At 44.5% G+C, this 19,768-nt stretch overlaps 2 protein-coding genes across 2 annotated transcripts in view; both read right to left on the bottom strand.

The window, feature by feature from the left end:
- Positions 1-19,768, bottom strand: part of grm8b (glutamate receptor, metabotropic 8b) — a 52,160-nt gene that overhangs the window by 25,553 nt on the left and 6,839 nt on the right. Inside the window, 2 exon segments of the mRNA XM_078083023.1 lie at positions 966-1,101; positions 10,306-10,522. Of these exon segments, the coding sequence (XP_077939149.1) occupies positions 966-1,101; positions 10,306-10,522 (353 nt within the window).
- On the bottom strand, positions 16,436-19,656 carry LOC144383034 (E3 ubiquitin-protein ligase TRIM21-like). The gene is made up of 2 exons (XM_078083024.1): positions 19,364-19,656; positions 16,436-18,530 (listed from the first exon to the last, which is right to left on the bottom strand). The coding sequence occupies exon 2, from the start codon at positions 18,519-18,521 to the stop codon at positions 16,887-16,889; it is 1,635 nt and encodes a 544-aa protein (XP_077939150.1). The 5' UTR covers positions 18,522-18,530; positions 19,364-19,656; the 3' UTR covers positions 16,436-16,886.

The following is a 19,768-nucleotide window of genomic DNA, read 5'->3' as shown; positions in this document are numbered from 1 at the left end:
GGAGAGAGAACGAAAGGAGGTCGACAAGCAGGAGGAGGGAGACGAGAGAGGAAGGAAGGCAGAGGATGGAGCGAGGAGATGAAGAAGGAAGGGCATTTGTAGAGGGAAGAGGGGAGAAGGAAAGGATGAGGAAGAGAAGGGAATTAGCAGGAAGAGGAAGGAAAGAACTAAACCACTTGAGACATTTAACTCAGATGTGAACTTGGTCCACGGTCTCTTTTTTTTAATTCATCATAGTTCTCATTCAATTTGGACGTTAGATCATCAGATCTTCATCCTGAGAGAAGACGAGGAGATGATTTCTCTCTGTGTTACTGTGATACTGTGTGTGTGTGTGTGTGTGTGTGTGTGTGGATGAGCCTCTCAGATAATTGGAAGCTTGTTATCTTAATCTGTTTTTATAGATAAGTGTGAACTGAGTGTGTGTGTGTGTGTGTGTGTGTGTTATATTTAGAGACTCATCCCAGATCAACGGGAGGGAGTTGGTAGTGTATATTTAAAACAGTCACTGTTTAATAAACAACTGGTTATTCCTGGGATTTCATGTTCTAAAAAGAGAAAAAGAAACAAAAACACCCAAAAATGTAATGATCTGAATAAATATATTGGCTTTATTTAGACAAACTGTTGTGTTGGTTTGGTGGGACGCTGGTTTTGAAGCACTTTAGTGCTTAATGGAGACCATCTTCGTGCAACCAGAGGTGAGCTAAGGTGACCAAGCTGTGCAGCTGAAATCTATATACGATGTTTGAGGTTGATCCAATAGGTTAGAATTATTGGGAAAGAAATAGAGGTTAGGGAGAAGGAAAGGAGGAGACCGAGAGGGAAGGAGGAGATCACATTGTTTCTCTGTAACTCCGTTCACGTAAACTAACCACGGCTTGTAACAAATAAAAAGCCCAAACAGATCTGCTGGAAAGGCCCCCCCCCCCCCCCCCCCCCCCCCCCGATGACCCGGCGCTCACCGGATGTCGTCCTCGTTGGCGAACATGATGACGGCGCGGGCGTTTGGCGTCTCCAGCAGACGGAGGACGATCTTGTCGAACTCGCCAAGTCTCGGCTCCCGAGGAATCTTCAGAGACTGAGCGATGCAAACACCACCTGAGAGAAAAGTGGGGGTGGGGGGGCTGAGTATTGGTTGAGTCATGCATCGTGGTGGACCAATCTGGACCAAAGAAGAACAAAGAAATCCCTGGGTCAGCGCTCGAAGCACCGCGGTTTATTATTAAAGGGTTTTCATTCATAGTTCTTCACCCGGGGAAAAGCTCCACCTCGGCCTCCACCTTCTACTTTTACAGGCTTCACTCTTCTGACGCAGTTTCCTGACAACAGCAGGATGAAAACAAAAGATATTGTAGACTGACATCCTGCTGTGTATGACATGTCCTAACGTACGAACACCTCGAGAAACAGAAAGTAACAGAGTCTGATTTGACAGATGTGTGTGTGTGTGTGTGTGTGTGTGTGTGTGTGATTGAATACATTTCATCCCAGCCATCTTTGAGGTCCTCATACTTCTGGGTTCATGATGACGTTGGATATCTAGAAAGCTGAGCGTGACTTATTTCGTAGGTACGGTTATTTAACTAGTAAAATCAACTAATCAATTAATTGATTTTCAACGCGGCGCGTCGTGGAGCATCCAGCATGCATTTGATCCGTTGTGCTTCATTATTTCCCTGTTAAGACAGCTACAATGTTTTAAATCTTCACAGTTTACCTTTTTTTTCACTCTTCGCAGCGCGGCTGAGATTGTTAAACCTTCATACGCCGTCACTGAAACTAAGGTCAGGAGGCTTTAATAGCTGCAACACACTGACAAGGTATCACTTGGGTGGAGTTATCACACACACCTCTTCAGACTCTACCTCGACTAAAAGACTAACAAATTGTAGCACTTAAATTGTACTTATAACGCCAGTTATCTACAGCAAATTGTAAATTGGCTTATTTGAGGAAATTGCACTTTCTTGTTTCTTGTTCGTGAGTTTGTACCCTATGGTTGAATGCACTTATTGTACGTCGCTTTGGATAAAAGCGTCAGCTAAATGACATGTAATGTAATGTAATTAAGTTATCATTGAGGTGGAGTTATCATTTAGGTGGAGCTAATGATGCCTCCCACATCCTCCGCTGCAGAAAGAGTTCACAAAGTAAAAGAAATAATTGGACTCCGGGTTGCAGACTTCTCCTCTTCTTTCTCGGTCTTAAATACCATTCATCCAGCAGACTAACGATGGAGTGACGGCGGAGCAGTCTTTCGTACCAGGCATTTGAGGAAGCGTTGTTGGCCACATACGCTCCACTTTTCACACGGAAGGGAGAAGCTGGGTCCCGACTGTCGATGATGTAAAACATTAGTTTCAGGTAGAGACCTGTGTGGCAAAATGATGCATAGAAGCTGCAAGAAGAGTATTTAATGCGAACACTGTTGTTGTGGTGCATGTCTTTTAATATTGTTAAATTGTGTTTGGTGCCTGAGAGCTGAAGCTGAGCATGAAGAGAATAAAACTGTGAAACTACTTGTTGCCGTTGAGACTAAACTGACGTCATTAAAAGGTTTTCGGTGTTTCAGAGACTTTTCAGCTGGTGAGAAAGCTCAGCGGCCTCCTGTTCTATGGTTTCCCTTTGAGGTTCGGTGGCAAACACACTTGAAGTTTGCAGAGTCCTTTGTGTCCCCCCCCTCCCATCCCATCCCCCCAAGCGGGGTTTTGGAGACGAACTTTGTGTCTCTTTCAGGAAGTAAAGCCCAGAAGAGCAGAGGAGCCAAACCCTCCACTGCCAAGCGCCTTCCAACTAATTGGTTCCGCGGTGGATTTTCTGTCTTCTTCATTCTTTGGGGGGGAAGGGGGGCTCGCCTTTATTTTTTTTGTCTTTATTTAGTTTCCTGCCCCTTTTTCCCCCCACAGCAGAGTTCGGGTTACAACCACCCCACCTGTATTTAAGCCCCAATCGCCTGCTCATCCATGTCAGGTTATCTGTCGTCCCACCCCCACGTGTAGGTCCCACGCCAGCGGTCCCAGTCTTTATCTTTGGTCTTTCTTTCTTTCTCCCTCTCTAGCGTGTTAAGTGAGCTTGTGCTACTTTTTTGGTTAGTTTTGTATAGTTGATTTTGCCGGTAAAGATCCCGGACCAGGAAAGAAGGATTTTGTTGTTTTCTTACTCTGCGCCTGAGTCTCATCGAAGGGTCAATTATCAGTTTAGGGAAAACACAGAAAGGATTGATATCGATAACAGACGATTCTGAAAATTAGTGAACAATTCTATCTCCTCCCCGAATGGTCCCTCAGCACGAACACGTTAATCCGTATGAACGTGTGAGGCCCCCCCAGAGCCCCCTGAGGGAACCGCTGCAGATACATGTGGAATAATAAAGAAGGCTTCTTCAAAGCCACTAAATGAGTTCAGTCAACAGGCCCTGCATGAGATGTTGTCGTGTGCAATGAAGAGTCCGACGTGCAGCGCGGTAACACACACACGCAGATGTGATAATATGTGAATATGCTTCCATTCCCATGGAAACGGATAATGAAATCCCTGCAGCTTCTAGCAGGCGGAGGATTTACTTTAAGCTCGTCAGGGAAGCTGCTGCATTCAACTTCAGTTCCAACAGAAATACAAATTCTCTATAAAAAAGAAGAAAAGATTATCACCTGGAGCTCATCGTTCAATTTTTGTTAAATAATGAATAAATAAAAGGAAGGGTTTGACATTAATGGCCGTTTTGGTTGAGGTTTCCTTTGCTGCTTTTACTTTGTGTTATGTGTTCACTTCAATGAATAAAAGAAAACCAAGATTCTGAAAAAAGGAAATGGAGCAAAGACATTTTTTCCGCTGTGGATGGTTTATGATATCAGATTGTAAAATACGCTGACAATAAAACCTTTTAGAATATTTTCACAACATTGATTTCCTGCAGATGGATTTCATCAGTCAAACACAGACGTGAACGATTCGACGGAGAGGGACGTTGTCCAAACAGGATTCTCAAGCTCTTGGATCGAAGTATAAATTCCCTTCACTTTATATGCTTTTGTCACGTTACTGAAGCTGAAATAAGACAACATTTATTGATCCAGATTGAGGAGAAATTAGGTTGTTAAAGCAGAACAAGGGAACAAATATTATAGATGAACGTGAAGAGTCAAATAAATTAGCAGAACAAATCAGATCACCAGATCCTCGGTGAGCGAGGACGCCAGGAGTTAGGACGGAGGGAAATACACTTTCGCAGATCTGAGCGGTACAATGCGTCCAAATTACAGACGTGGCCGTGAAGCCTGCATCTTCGGCGACGGGAACCTTCAAAGGCACGCCGTCTAATGGAATTATGGTTAATAACATATCACTGAAGCCTTTCACGCTGACCTTTGAATAAACAGGTGAGCGCAGCAGCGAGTGTTTATCACTCCACCCCCCCTTTTTACTGTGGCGGACAGAGACGGGACGCTTGTGGCCTCTCGCCTCGTTTCATTCTCATGAAAGGTTTCCCGGGTAACAGCCTCGACTTGGAAGTCCGATGAAAGGAACATTGCAGGGAGACGACAGAGCTCTCAGACCTCATTAAAGGGCGACCTTCATCCTCGACGTCCTGCTCCCGTCGGCCCGGGACTAATCTATGGGGGGGCGGACATTTTTCTCAAGAAGTACAACGTCCTTCCTTTTAGAGAGAGACGTTGAAGTTGTGATTAAAAGCAGCGGTGGAAAACATCCTGATTGACAGAAAGAAGGAGACTTCACCTTCAACAGCCGTTTTGGTGTTAAAACCCACGAACATCGATGGATAACAACAGCCTCCTGGCTGAGAGATCAATGTTTATCGGACCTTCCCCATCTGGGTGGGCTTTTATACTTCCTGGTTCATGATTTCCTGAAAGTACTTTCTGGATGAGACCCGCCTGTTTAGCGTTGTCTAAACGATTATTAATCCCTTTGCTGGATATTTAGCGGATCTCGACAATGTGGAAGTGGTCCGATGATTCAGAGTAAGAGACAATTACAAACAAAGCAGAACAGCGTTTGTTTCGTTCCAAAAATCTAAAATGACAAAAGAGTTTATCAGGGATAATGTAATGGATTTCCAGTAGTGGAGTCATTCATGTGCTCCTTTATACACATGAAATTCCATTCGTTTTGCATTGGAAAACATCCCATTCCCATTTTCGAACTAGTATTAAGTAATTATTAAGTACTTGTTGGTTCGATGTTATAAAGCCTTGAGTTTGCAGATCTTCTCCATCCTGGATTACAGCCGTGAACATGTTGTTTACAGTGAATACCTCTCTGAAACCTGTCAATCACAACAAGCCCCACCCACTACTCAGCGTCGTTCCGACAATGCATCCTCACCTCCTGTCATTAAGGCTAAATCCATTTATTAATGTTATGATGTATTAAAACTAACAAGAAGAACAGCAGAATGTCCCAAAGTGGACATTTCTGAACAGAACAGTTGACGGAGGCGTAGAGAAAGAAACCTTTGTTCCAGTCTGTCTCTCAGTGTGTCCTCTTTGTTAAGAAAGCTGTGGATAATTGGAGCACTCCGGGTTTCCTGCAGCTCATGATGTATCCAGAGAAAGCTGCCTCCTCCCTCGCTCAGAGGACTCGGATAAAGAAAGAAAGAAAGAAAGAAAAGGCTCCACAATGCCACCTTTGTTTCACATTTGTCACTTTAGCTGCACTCCACAAAAAGAGCCTGCAGATTATTTTGAATGATAATTTCTTGCCATTCAAATGCCAAAGAAATTACGGCAAACTTTGGTTTGAAACCAGAACTTCACGTGTTTAAAGCTGCATTGTCTGCAGTAACCAGCAGGGGGCGACTCCTCTGTCTATGAGAAAACGAGTCCTCTCTTGATTTATTCGCTCAGTAAACCTTGTAAACCTGAGTTCATGGTCTCAATCTCTAGGTTAAAGTCCTTCAATACAGCATCATGTTCATTTAATAAATGATGGTCCATTTAGAGTCAAACGGACCATGAAGCAGGGGATACTTTAGGGCGGAGCCTAACGCTGATTGACAGGTTTCAAGCAGTTATTCCTGATTACGTCTTTTTTAAGTTTTCAGTTCATGAAAGTTAACTGTAACATTGTGCTGGCTAAAAGATGTATTATTATGTTGTGTGTTGTACTGAGCTTCACCCGTTTGCATCAAACAAATGACATCAACCAAAAACCAAGAAAAACAGCAATGCAATAAAACAAAAAAAATCGTTGACATCACAGCGTAAAACCACAGTGAACGTCGTCCTAATGAATCTACTCTCTACACACTGCCAGAAGAAAGACAGAAAGTTTTTTGCATCTTTGGTTTTGAATGCAATACGCGTCTGAAGGAAAAGTCACGTCTCTTCATTGACTTCTGTTGTCACGGAGACGTCTCGGATCCTTCATCGTGAGAAAGTGAGATGTGGGGGAGGACGCCGACACTCCGGTTATACCTTTGTGCCCTCCGGTCCAGTAACGTCGGGTATCACTTCAGAACGGCACAAATCACGCTTCTCGTCGGTGGTTTGCAGAAGAAACATTATTCAACTACCCGCTTGGTTTTGTATGAACGTCTCTCGCATCAATTCTTTAATATCTTCCCACTTCAACGTAAATTGCCTTTTTTTTTGCATTTCGCTCTAAAGGTCACGCAGGTGTTGTTTGATTGGCCTCCGCCGATGAAGGGCGAGTGTCTCATTTGTTCGAGAAAAAGGGGAGTCTGTTTCCACAGAGGATTCATCTTTGCTCCGACACCTTTGTTCCTGGGGGGTGGATGGGATCCCCCGCCGTGAAATATTCATCTACTCCTCGGGCTGAATGCAGAGCAGGACGACGGGAAGCCCATAATAATAATCATGATATAATAATAAATAAGAGATTTGGAAAGAGTCGAAAGTGAGAGACAGTTTGAGGGATGAAAGCCAAAGCGGGGAAAGAATATGGAGGAGGACGAGGAGCGGAGAGAGAAGAAGAGCAAAGCAGATTATCTGCTGCTGGCTTCCACACTCCTTCTGAGGAAGAGCAAATGCACCACCATCGCATCCTCCATTTAATCTGCTGAGCATGCACACACACACACACACACGCACACACACACACACAGGAGAAGAAGAAAAAGAAGGGGAGTGTCCCTGCGCGGCACTTTGTCTTCATTAAAACATTACAGTTTGAGTCTGCATGGAGGAGGAAGCCGATCAGCTGTTTTCACTCACAGATGCCTGAAGGTTTTTCACGATTCGTTTAGCTCTCATTCACTGAGACCAGGGAGGAGCGATGAGAAGAAGTCTTGCCTCTTGTTTTATGACTTTCTATGCACAATACTTCTGAACGTCTGAAACACCTCATCAAGGGTCGTTTCCCAACATGCATCCAGGACTCAAATATTCTTACAGTACGATTAAAGCAGATTAAAACGTGCATGAGACATTGTGTAGAAGCCACTGAACTGGTTCATGACATCTAAAGGAATAAATGAGAGGGCGAAAGCTAGAAATAAAAACCAGTCCGACCGTTCGGCCTCGAGACGCCACCAAGCAACACTCGAGAGACGAAGGGAGCGACTAAAGAATTTCTATAAATAAACAATGCAGCTTACAAAAAATGTGAGAACCTCGTGTCCTATAACTGTTAATAATTTTTCTCAATGCTTGACTCTCCACTAGAAGCCCAATGGTCTCCAAACACCCATCGTTCCCAACGAGAAGGCATCGTGATCTCCTGAAACAGCTCCCCTTGTTCAGTCATAGGTTCTAAAAGGTTTTAAATTACATACATCTCGGGCCGAGCACCTTCAAAGGGTCACCAGATGAATCTGAGCAGCCGTGAGGTGAGTAATGGTAGAGGTAATAAGTAAAAACTACCTTTGCTGAACAGATCTCATTTCAGTTTTTGCACATTTTCTTCTCTCTCATCTTTCTATCTCTTTTTCCACTTTGGTCTCAAACAGTGATGAAAATGAAACCATCCGATAAGTTCAGAGTAGAAATGTCTCTTTGGTGGAAAAGATTGAAAGAAAGAAAGACTGTTTCCTCAGTAAATACGTTCTCATTTTAACAGGAACACAAAAAACTTAATGGAACCTTTTTCATCACCCATGCAAACCGATTCTCATCTCCCTAGTGCTTCTAGTTTAGCAACATTTGTATTTTAGAAACGAATCCCGTGTATTTTTAATTTTTTCATGTAAATTGTTCATGTAAAAATGTCCCATATTGTAAACTTCTTATTCTCTTCACAAGCCGTCCCAGGTGTTTTCTTTAAAATGTTTCCTGAATTCTGTAATGGTAAAATATGTTATAACATTGTTTTGTGCTAAAGCCGTGTCTCAAGTGTCCTGTATTTGACCCTGATGTGCAAAGAGCAGCATGATACAAAATGTTAGTTTGCAGCTGTGCCCTGAGAAGGGAGGACGGTCAACTCGATCTCATAGAAGCTTCAAAACAAAGGACTTCTGTTCATGGCCTTGGTTCATATCTTATTCGGTACGAAAGTTCCGGATCCACGTTTTACTTTATGTAAATTAATTATGATTTGTACCGGCCACTGAGGAGGATCTTGTGTGTGTGTGTGCTACCCTCAGCTTCACCTGGGTTCTTATCTCAACCTGCTTTGTAGCTTCTCGTAACTGGCACGGAGAATGTCCTTCACATGTGTATGTGTCCGGAGACACATGAGGAGCAGGTTTCTCTTCCTTGGCCCCACGTATCTGTAGAAGTCACAGGGGGGAGGGCCGGCGTGGAGTCGGAGGCGGAGCTGTGTAATCCGTGTCACCCCCCCACCCCTTCCCCCCTCCCTGAGACCAACCAACCTCCTGAAATCCTTCTCCATCTCCCCCTTTCCTCTTCTGTACCTTCTCCTCTCCTCCTCCAGTCCTCTCATGTGACATCACAGATGGTCAGACGGCTGACTCCACCTGTCTGCTGTCTCGTAGCTCCACCCCCCTGTAGTGTAACACGCTAACACACACCTGAGCCTCTCTGGGAGGGGGGGGGGGTCACATGGTTTGTAACCATCTGTCCTCCAGATCTACAGCTGTTGCCATGGAGACAGGCATCGGAGGCAGTGATCCCGTGTCGTGATCTGTGCAACATCTGCCTCAGCAGCTGGATGACATCATCGTGGAAGTTAGCGGGAAGTCAGCTTACAGGTGCGGCTCCTTCTGCCTTCCCGCTCGTTTCTTATACTTCCTCCTATTTCCTCCCTCATGCCTTTCTTCCTGTGTCCTCACCTCCTTCACTGCATCCTTCTTTGTGATTCCTTCTCTCTTGTTTCTTCTTTCCTAAATCCTAACTCCTTACTTTGTTGAGATAAAGGAGACGTAGCTTCATCATCCGTTGATGAGGACACGTCTATCATCACGATGGAAAGTAAATACTTTGACTCTACATATTCTTCTTCCTACTTCCTCCATTACCCACAATGCAACTGAGCCGCTGACAGAGACGCCGGTGTCTTAAGCTCGTTAGCGGACCCAATTCTTACTAACTCCACACCTGCACAAACAGAGAGGCTTTTCTCAGCAGGGTCTTAAATACGTGTTGTGCTGTTAATGAGTCCTCTTCACTCAAACGAGAAGATAATTGAATGAAGACAACTTGCATGTTGTAAGAAAGACGCGCTTTCGTTACAAGCTAATCAGCTCCAATCAATGCAGCCTCTGATCAGGGAGACCATCTCCTCCTGCAGAGGCCTCACGGCGCCACACCTCGCTCCAGTTGGTAGAAATACTGCAGTACCGCCTGCTAACGAAGCTGTGTATGTGTGTGTGTGTGTGTGTGTGTGTGTGTGAGTGTGTTTGTGTGTGAGTGTGTGTGTGGACAGAGATGAAAGCTTCTTGATCCTACTGAGGAGACACAGCTGCTCTCTGCATTCTGCTCGATATGAATCTGAAGCTTTTTAAACGCCGCAGACATTTGTCATGATTACCGCTCGCAGGTGGGGGGGGGGGGGCGCTCACAAGGCTCATTGCTGAAGACTTTCAAACGTACTGGGTTTTGTTTTCTTCCAAACTGAAAGTCAATTTACACATTTCTCATGTCGCTGCGTTCATTTCACAGGTTCATTTGGACTTTAATTCAAACATCCAACTGGACACAACTGGGTTATTTATGAAGACCAGAAGCTGTAAAAACATGGTGGCGAGAATAATCTTTCCTATGGGCCTTGAACACATCATGTGCCACGATGATGTTTCATCCAAAACTTATTATACAGGTGTGGTTGGAAACCGCTTGAATGAACGAGATTCTTCTTCTCCCATCAGCGATCTGATGAGCATGATCCACCTGAGGCCGACGCTAAAACAAAGAGTTTGCCTACCCGAGTCCCTGGAGATCTGCACGAAGGCCTCAACGCCGCTCTCGCCGTAGTTCCCCTCTGAGGCCAGCGTCGACACGTAGTTCCATCCCATCGCCGTGACGATGTCCAGCATGGCCTGGGCCTGGTAGGAGTCCGGGGGCACCACGCGGGAGAAGAAGTCGTAGCGGGTGTTGTCGCTGAGCTCCGGGGCCGTGGAGGCGTAGCTGACCTGAGGGATCTGTGGGAGGGGGGCGAGCGGAAGTCAGCCGTTAGCTTCAGGCCGAGCGGATCGCAACTTTAAGACAGTTTAACATTTTAACATCTGAGTCAGCGGAATCTGAACACGTCGTACCCTTCAGACGGCATCAAATCAATACCACAGAGCAGATTCTTTACATTCGCTCGATGGATTTCAACAGGGGACTGTTCTACAGGAACAGGTCGCGGCGGGGTCACGGTGGCGTCACGGGGTAACCAGTGTTTTGGTCCGGCGAGTGGCCGTGTCAACCGGTGACTTTCAGCCGCATGTGTCTGTCCTATAACTATGTGTGACGTTGATGTTAAAGATAATGAACACACGAGTCTGTAAATACGTGACGTGGCGATACAACCTCCACTAAATGTGCACTGATTCCTCTAATTTGTCCCAATGATGAACAAATATTGGTATAAAAATAGTATTTATACTTCCCACTACTGCATTTTAAGTCAAATCGATAAATATTTCCCCTCTGAGGTCCGATGATCTTTTTCAGGATGATCCAGACTTTGACAATGTCACATTTGTCATTTTACTCCAATTAACATTTTTATTTAATAAGATAAAAGGTTTTAGTTTGGTTTTTTGTTCATGACGTCTTACAGCCCAAACTACAACCTGCAGACAGGAAATTACGAAATCATCTCCAGCAGAGTTCTGTTTGGTTTTAAACCTTTTAAAACACCAGAAAACTACATTTTTAAAAAGCATTTTTCTGCCATCATACTGATCTCTGTGGTGGAACCTTCCACTCAGACATCATGCCGTGTACTTCAGGACACGTCCCTCCGTAGCTGCCCCCGGCGGCCTGTCAGGGGGGGGTAGTCGTGGATCAGGGAGGCAGATCAGGTCTCGGATCCCTTAGCGGGTAACGCTCCTTTAGAGAGATTGAAAGGACGATCGATTTCCCTTCAGGTCGCCTCATCGCGAGGAAGACGGACGGAGGCCCCTGAGAGGTGTTCGCTTACAGCTGAAGAGATCCTAAAGCGGTGTTCTACATACATTGATGTATATATCAGTAAATAAAGCTGTGGTGAATTGTGTCTCAATGAGAAGACTTAACTCATAGAACACTAGTCTGTCTGTGAAGTAAAACATGTGAAACAGCGGCGAGGGATTCAATCAGAAATAAAGGAGATTCAAAGTGGGGAACGCTGTGATGAACAATGGCGTTCCTCTCTCACGCGCACAGACACACACACACACCAACATGGCGACGTAGATGGAAATGGTCAAATTAAGGAAAGAAGACCCCATTGATGCAGGACATATCTGTTTAAAAAACTAAAATGATCTAAAATGAGTGGTGCTAGAAGCAGGAAAGGGCAGCGGGCAAAAACAAGCATAGCGAGGGAATGCAACAAAAAACAACAGGCGACAAAGCGGCCGCGGTGGAGGTGATTGAACCCCGTGCGGAGGAAGGGGTTATGTCCACAGCTGAAGCGATTCAAAGCCTGTGCAAAGATATACCAAACCTAAAAAACGAGCTTAAACAGGAATTAAAGGACTTTAAAAAAAAACACATGAACCAAAAATAACAAGATGTCAACACAGAGCTCCACGGGACACGTTTGGCCAGTGACGGTTGGTTGATACAGGTCAACGGGGCGTGGCCCAACCATGAGCAGCGAAGAAAAAAAAATAGTTTATTATATTAAAAATATATAAAATATTGACTAGTTTACAAATAGTACATTTTTGTGCTTTTGAAACGTGGATTATATACCCGGTAATATTTGTCAATTCGGATATCTGCGCAAAATGTATGCTTTTCCTGCACGTCCTCTCCGCTTGGAGAAGATGTGGGGAAAAAAGTGCAAACCACCATCATATATCATATCATATATTTTGGGGCTGTTCAGATATACGGGTGATTTGGGAAAATATCTGGAGAACTATGCAGCATATCCTTGGGCACTGGATCCTATTCACATGCAAGTCACTATTTAGGCCAGAAGAAATAACAGGAAAGGATAGATACCTCCTAAAAATACTACAGTAACAGCAGTGCTGAAAGCAATCACCCGTAAATGGTTATAACCCGACCCACCTTTTGTATAATGGAAAGATTGATTTTCCTTCAAAGATTAAGAGGTACATATACGGCAAAGTGGGCCGGATGGATCAAATATAATGCAGAACAAGAGTATGGGCAGATGACCTGCCCTACCATGTCAGTGGGACCAAATACAAGATTGACCTGACGGACAACATTGTTTGTGTGTTGCAAATATGGTGTGTAATGGTTTATGTGTTTGGTGTGTTTTCTCCTCTCTGGCCTCTGCCAGGAGCATGACCCTTTAGTTGTTTTTGTTTGCTTTTTCCTTTCCCTTTCTTTTTGGTCCTATGAAGTATTGTTTTCCTCTGATAACCCCCCTAATAAAAATGCTTAAGTATCAAAAAAACACATGAGCTCCTGTAATGAATGTGTGTGACGTGACGCGTGATGTGAGCAGAAAAACAGCGTTATGGCCGCGAGCGGGAAGGTCGACGTCTTCAAATCACAGCAGAAATGATGCAATTCATGATGAGCGTGAAGGCTTTAGGCCTGAAGACATTTTAATTAGACGTCCAATTACAGCTGATAAGCACGTCTCCATCCACACGACCACAATGCTGAGAGGTCAATCCGCTTCATCAGGATGATGATCCTGAACCACGCTGAATGTAACAAATTCATGAACTTCCGTCAGTAAAAGGAAGAGTAGAGTTGGTTTTAATTCTCAGTGTTTTTATCGCTTAAAAAATGCCTTCGCCTTCCATCGGTGTGGAAAATATAACCTCAAAAGCTCCTTTCTTCTTATGTTTTGGTCATGACGACGGAATTATTTTACATGCATGTGCACATCATCAGTCGGTTTAAAACCACCTTTTAAATCTACATTTCAGATAAACGGAGAAAAAAAAAACAGAACTACTGTTAGGCAGCTACGCCTACAACAAATAATCCTGCTGAAGTTAACGTCCAGGTTTGTCTAAACCTTGACAGAGTGAGACGTAAGTGGTCCCAGGGACGTCTCAGGGTGTTTCCCGGGTCAGTGATTGACGCTCGTCATTCCCCGAGCTTTCCACCCGGCTGAGCGCCGACAGAAGGAATCCATCTGTGGAGACGCCACGCGTCCGTCACGGCTCGCTCCGATTGGCTCACTCAAAAGGTTTACTGTCATCCGTCCCCTTCCTGGACAACGAGCAGCGTCGCCTGCAGGTAAAATCACATCAGACTTGTTTTGTTGTTGCTCCGTTTGCCCTCACAGGATGAAGTCAGAACGACTCGCTGAGGCAGGAAATAACTCGAAGAGACCTCAGGACAAAGCGTCAAAAAGAAAGCCTGTTAGCACAACACGGTTTAGTCCTCACCACCATCTGGGGACCGCTAGACACGACTGATAATCATTTATAATATATAATAATCAACAGTCAATAGATAATCAACAGTCCTTTAACATTTAGATTCTACCATCACTGGGGCCGAGGCCGCGCTGCGATTGGCTCATCTCCGCCCGGGGGCATTATGGGAAGCGCTCGGCTCTTCGGACGGCCTTCACTTTGGCAGCACGAGGATGTGTACTGTCTGTTTTATGGGTAGTACAGATGCTCGAGAAGTAGCCGGCGGCGCTAAAAGACACAGTCAGCATTCCACGCTTACAGCAACGATTGTAAAAAAAAATCCAAAGCTATACTTTTACTTTCACTCTCTGTCAGCAGCTGAGGGCAGGGAGGAGATCCAGCAGCCTTCTGTGCATTGTAAGTTCATCCTTGTTACGTATTATTTATATGTCCCACTTCAACGCACAGGCCTCAAACACTCAGTGACCCACTTCCTGCTTTGAAGCCTCTAAACACAAAGTACAGCCGAGGCGACTGACTCGTTAGTCTCTGAGTATCTCTGACGACATCAGGACCGCAGAGAGTCTTTACATCTTCCGCCGCAAACTAAAGACACACTTCAGACTCTACCTCGACTAAAAACACTAACAAACTGTAGGACTTACAGTGTACATATAATGGCTCTTATTTATAATTACATATCATTTATAGCAAGTTCAGCTTATTTTATGAAATTGCAATTTTTTCTTTTGAGTTTGTCTCCTTATGGTTGAAATGTTCTTATTGTAAGTCGCTTTGGATAAAAGCGTCAGCTAAATGACGTGTAATCAAGGATTTGGCCGGAAAACAAAATACTGGACGACTGGAAGCATCGGTCTAAAGGTGGTGCCGGATTTAATGACATGGGATCACCAAATTCATGCAATTCATCCTCAGGGGAACATGAACGCGATCCCTAATTGAAGGCGAGACAAACGACAGAGACACCCAAACACTGGCTGAGAGATGCAAAACCCTTTGAAACAGACTCACAATAAAGATAAAAAGGGGCCAAACTACTAAACTACGCAAAGATTTCAAACAACAATAAAGACTCACAAATTGGCTGTGAGTCAAAAGCGGCATTAACGAGGACCATCCAGGACGATAGACAATGACGCGACCAGTGACAACCAACAGACACTGCTTAAATACACTAGGGAGGTGCAGGTGATTGGACACAGGTGGAAACAATCCAACAATCACAGGGGATGACAGGACCAGGCAGGAAGTGAAGTTCCCCGGGGACACGAGTGGCAGAAAATTACAAAATAAGACAGGAAGTGAACCACACCGTGACAAGTAGTACTCTTATCGAAGGAAAGGACCTGAGTGTGTCCTCCTCCACTACCTGTACCTCCTGCTGCCTTTGTCAGAGCGACCTTCAGCGGGTGGAACTGAAATGGTGCCGCGGCTCGAAGGCTTCGGCGTGAAGGGCAGAGAACATCTTGAGACGGTTCGTCACACCGTGACAACCCTTGATGAGTTTTTCTTCATCATTAGTTCACCGGAATGTTTACGACATTCGTCATCGTGGCTGCCGCTCGTTACCTCCGACGTTAGCTTCACCTCGACGACTGTAATTTATGGCCTTGTTCAGTCTTCTTCTTCCCCCCCAATTTTGCGTCATTCCGCTGATGGAGGCCTCACTCCGTCGGGTCGGATCATTTCTCCGCCGTAATGATCCCCCGGAGTCACTATGAAGGTATATCCTGATGAAACACTGGCACTCAACGAAGAAAGACTTTAACGGACGATTATTTTTGTTGTTCTGATTGTTAACCTCCCACCACCTAGGGGTGTGGAGCCATCTTTCGATCAGGCCGCATGGTCCATATGATCAGCAGGATTACTTGCCGCAGGTGTTTGGAGGCAAATAAAGGAGATTCAATGCAGGGTGAAAAAGTGAAAGCAACAATTATGCAAAATGGTACAAAGCAGAATAAGGAACATTATATAGATTATGTATTATATTGCAGCCGGTAAAGGTGAAACTATTTACACCTCACCTGGTTTGACAATATCTCACGTATAAATCAATATATATATATATATATGTACATTTTGTTTTATAAATCTGAATCTAAGTAGTAACTAAAGCTGTTAAATCTAGTAAAAGTCTAATATGTGCCTGTGAGATGCGGTGAAGCAGAATGTTGCATAAATTGAAAAATGCTGGTACAATTAGAAGTTAATGGTACTTACGTACAGTACTTGAGTAGAAGTACATGAGATGCACCAGACTTCTTACTAACTCCAAACCAGAGACAACGGAAGTAGTTCAAACAGAAACACTTCCTCCTGATGTTTGTCTAAAACTTTTAACATCAACACGTCAGGAGATACAGGAAGAGGAAGACAAAATACTCTGAAAATGAAATGAAGCTGTCAGATGACTGTATTTTGACTAAAGTTAAAAAATGCAAAAAGACAAATCCAGTTCAGTTTCTTTGTTTATGTTCTGTTCATGTTTTGTTCACTTTGTTTTGGTCAAAAAGCATCTGCAAAGAGGAGGAGAAATTCAAATTATTAAAGAACAATATTTTATTCTCTGGTCACAGCAGCTGAATATTTTATGGCGATATTTTTTTATTAATTTCTTACCAATAAGACAAAAAAGTCATCCTTAATTCACCCCAGAAAACACACCAGGGACCTTTTCTAATAATTTGTACGAATATGGATGTATTTTACAATAATAAGACAATAAAACACACCCATATTTGTGACTACATTAGTGATTCAACAGTCAAGTCAGATTATGCAGTTATTATAATGAATCAGACTACATCAGATAATCCATCAGTGGTAAAAATATGTGAATTGGAGGAGTAAAAACGAGACAATTCACAGGAAAACATTTACAGATAAATAGAAAGCCATTGATCGGAAAGTGGAAAATCAATCACGTATATACTGAAAATCACTGATAATAAGGATTTGTTAAATTATCTCTCTAGAAAATCAAGTGTTTGTTCTACTCAGTGTGTTTGACAGCAGAGATGATCAGAGGAGCAGAGTTTGTACCATTATCATTAAGACTTGGACTAAAGAGCGGGTAGAGTTTCTCAGTGAAGCAGCAGCCAGTAAAGGAGTAGATCAGAGCTGCAGCACCAACGTCATAAAAGGAGACCAGACCCTCCTCATAATCCACAAACACCCCCACCTTCTCAGGCCGGGACTCCAGAGAGAGATCGACTGATGGTCCAGCACAAGCAGAGAAATTATTCTCATTCCTCAAACATATCGTCCAGATACCATTCTGAGGAGACAGTGAGATGCTTCCCTTCCTGTTGATGGACTCTCTCACCACTCCTAAATCCCACTCAGTCTTCCCTTTAACCTGAACCTCGTAGTAAAATCTACCTGAAGAGAAACTCTGCTTTCCTAAAACATTAACACAACGATTAAATCTCTCTGGATTGTCTGGGAGATTCTTCTTTACATCTCCATGTTTAACTTGTTTTCCATCATCAGACAGGATGAGTTTAGGATGTGCTGTATCAGGATCAAGTGTCACATCCACTGCAGACTGCTGGACTCTCTTCAGCTCCAGCAGCTTCATCTGTTTACTGAGCTTCTTGTCTAGCTGATGCACAGCTCTCACCACAGTCCCCTCATGTGAAGGTGCACTGACTCTGACTCCTGTCCAGTCCTTGGTGGGTGGAGCAGTGTTCAGGGTCCTGAAGCTCTGGAGGAGGTGGAGAGGGTCTTCAGAGTGTGAGAGCTGCTCCACCTCAGTGCTTCTCTTCTTCAGCTCAGAGATCTCCTGTTCCAGCTCTTTGATGAAGCCTTCAGCCTGTTTCTGTGTCTTTCTCTGCTTCTCTTTGATGGTGTCGATGAGCTCCGCCTGGCTTCTCCCAACAGACTCCTTCAGAGCGCTGAAGACCAGGACACCTTCTACTACCTCTCTGTCTGCTGCTTCCTCACTGAGCTCCACTGAGTGTTTGATCTCCTGAATCTTCAGCCGTCTCTTCTGGATCATCAGCTGGACTTCAGCCTTAGTCTTCCCCAGCTCGGCCTTCTTTCCTTCATATTCTTTTCTCAGAGAAACAACATCGTGGTTCTTGTGGTCTAAAACAGTGCAGAGCATGCAGACACACATCTGGTCGGTCTTACAGAACAGCTCCAGCAGTTTATCGTGCTTTGTACACATCCAGCCTTCCAGGTTCTCCACAGGGTCCATCAGCTGATGTCTCTTCAGACCTGACGTAGTCAAATGACGCTCCAGGTGAGCCTCACAGTAGGAGGCCAGACACACCAGGCAGGACTTGAGGGCCTTCACCTTGGGTCCAGTGCAGACGTCACAGGGAACTTCTCCTGGTTGGGCAGCTTGTTGCTCTGAGCTGCTGCTGCTGGCTTTCTGCTGAGCTGACAGTCTGAACTGAGCAGCCATCTCAGAGATGAACGTGTTGACCTGCAGCTCAGGTCTGGTGTAGAAACGCTTTTTACAGTTGGGACAGTTAGACGGGGCATTAACGTTCCAGTGGTCAGTGATGCAGGCTTTACAGAAGTTGTGTCCACATGGTATGGTGACTGGATGAGTGAACACGTCCAGACAGATGGAGCACAGGAACTGATCTTCAGTCAGCAGACAGCTGGCAGCAGACATATCGACACTCTGAGGACAACAAGTGTGGAGAAACAAGAAGGTTATTACATACCTTTTGATTTTTTGTTTTACAAATGAAATAATGCTTAGTAGAACCATTTTGGTCTACGAGAGTCCGACTCTAAGTACCGTAGAAACCACATTACTGCTGTTTGTATCGTCATGGAGACGATCCTACAGTTACAGCCAGTTGGTTTTATATTCTCTTGATGTACATGTGGACATGGAGAGGTCACACAGCTCGTTTCTCTGGGTCCTAAAGCCCTCCAAGTCCTGCTTCTTATAAACATCAAGAAGCAGTGGCAGTTACATTTTGGCCCAGGGAGCAATTAGGGGTTGGGTGTCTTGCTCAGGGTCACTTCAACAGCCAGGGCTCGAACCGCCAAACCTGCAGCTCCCGGTGCACCCTCTCTACCCCTGCGCCACATCGACCCCTCTATATATTGGTGTGTCTTCCTGTAGTCCCCTATCGGATTGTTATTCAGTTGGTGATGGATCTATGCCTGAACTATGGCGCTCAGCCAAACGTTTATCCTCAGTGGTATTGTCTGACATTTTGAGAACTGAGGTTTCAAGTTCAACCAGTTTTGAGGTATTTTGTTTTTGTATTCCAACGAGGAAACAGATGTATGAGTTAGCTTAAGCTAACACTAGCTGTGACTTTCTCACTTTAACTATTCAGAGTCCAGCTTCTGGTTAGTTAGTCTGGTAGCTTCTACCTCTGATGTTTTATCTACAATGACTTCTTCTTCTTTATGTGATAAAATTAGACGTCAGATTGTGGTCAACTGGGAGCAGATGTTTAGTTCATGTATCTAGTCTTTGTAGAGCAGCGTACTCACCAGAGTTTGTCAGAGATCCTGTTGTGTTGTTGATGAAAAGCTGCTGGATTCAGTTGTTTCTTTAGAGAGAAACAGAGAGACTCGTCTGGACTGCAGCTCTGCGTCACTCACACCAACTTTACTTTACCTTCGTCCTCCTCTCAGGGAGGGAGGGTGGAGGAGGTACTCAGCTCCTCCTCTGAAGTAGAAGCACTTGTATTACAAGGTTAAAATATTGCAAAACATGCTTTTATACCTGATGTTTCTGAATTAATATTCCTGCATCATTAATGTCCATGTTGCGTTTTAACTCTGTGGTGGAGGGGCGTGGTTAGCTCAGCTGCAGGGGGGAGAGCGGGGGAGTGGTTCAGGGGACGGTGCTGGTAGGTGAGGAGTAACCAGGTGTAAATAATCTGCACTGATTGT

The sequence above is a fragment of the Gasterosteus aculeatus genome, chromosome X (genome assembly GCF_964276395.1).
Source record: "Gasterosteus aculeatus chromosome X, fGasAcu3.hap1.1, whole genome shotgun sequence".
Taxonomy (NCBI): domain Eukaryota; kingdom Metazoa; phylum Chordata; class Actinopteri; order Perciformes; family Gasterosteidae; genus Gasterosteus; species Gasterosteus aculeatus.
The sequence above is the reverse complement of the archived record's forward strand: the minus strand, read 5'-3'. Positions and strand labels throughout refer to the sequence as shown.

Excerpts from the sequence above, each read along its gene's own strand:
- LOC144383034 (XM_078083024.1), bottom strand. The coding sequence starts at position 18,521 with ATGTCTGCTGCCAGCTGTCTGCTGACTGAAGATCAGTTCCTGTGCTCC.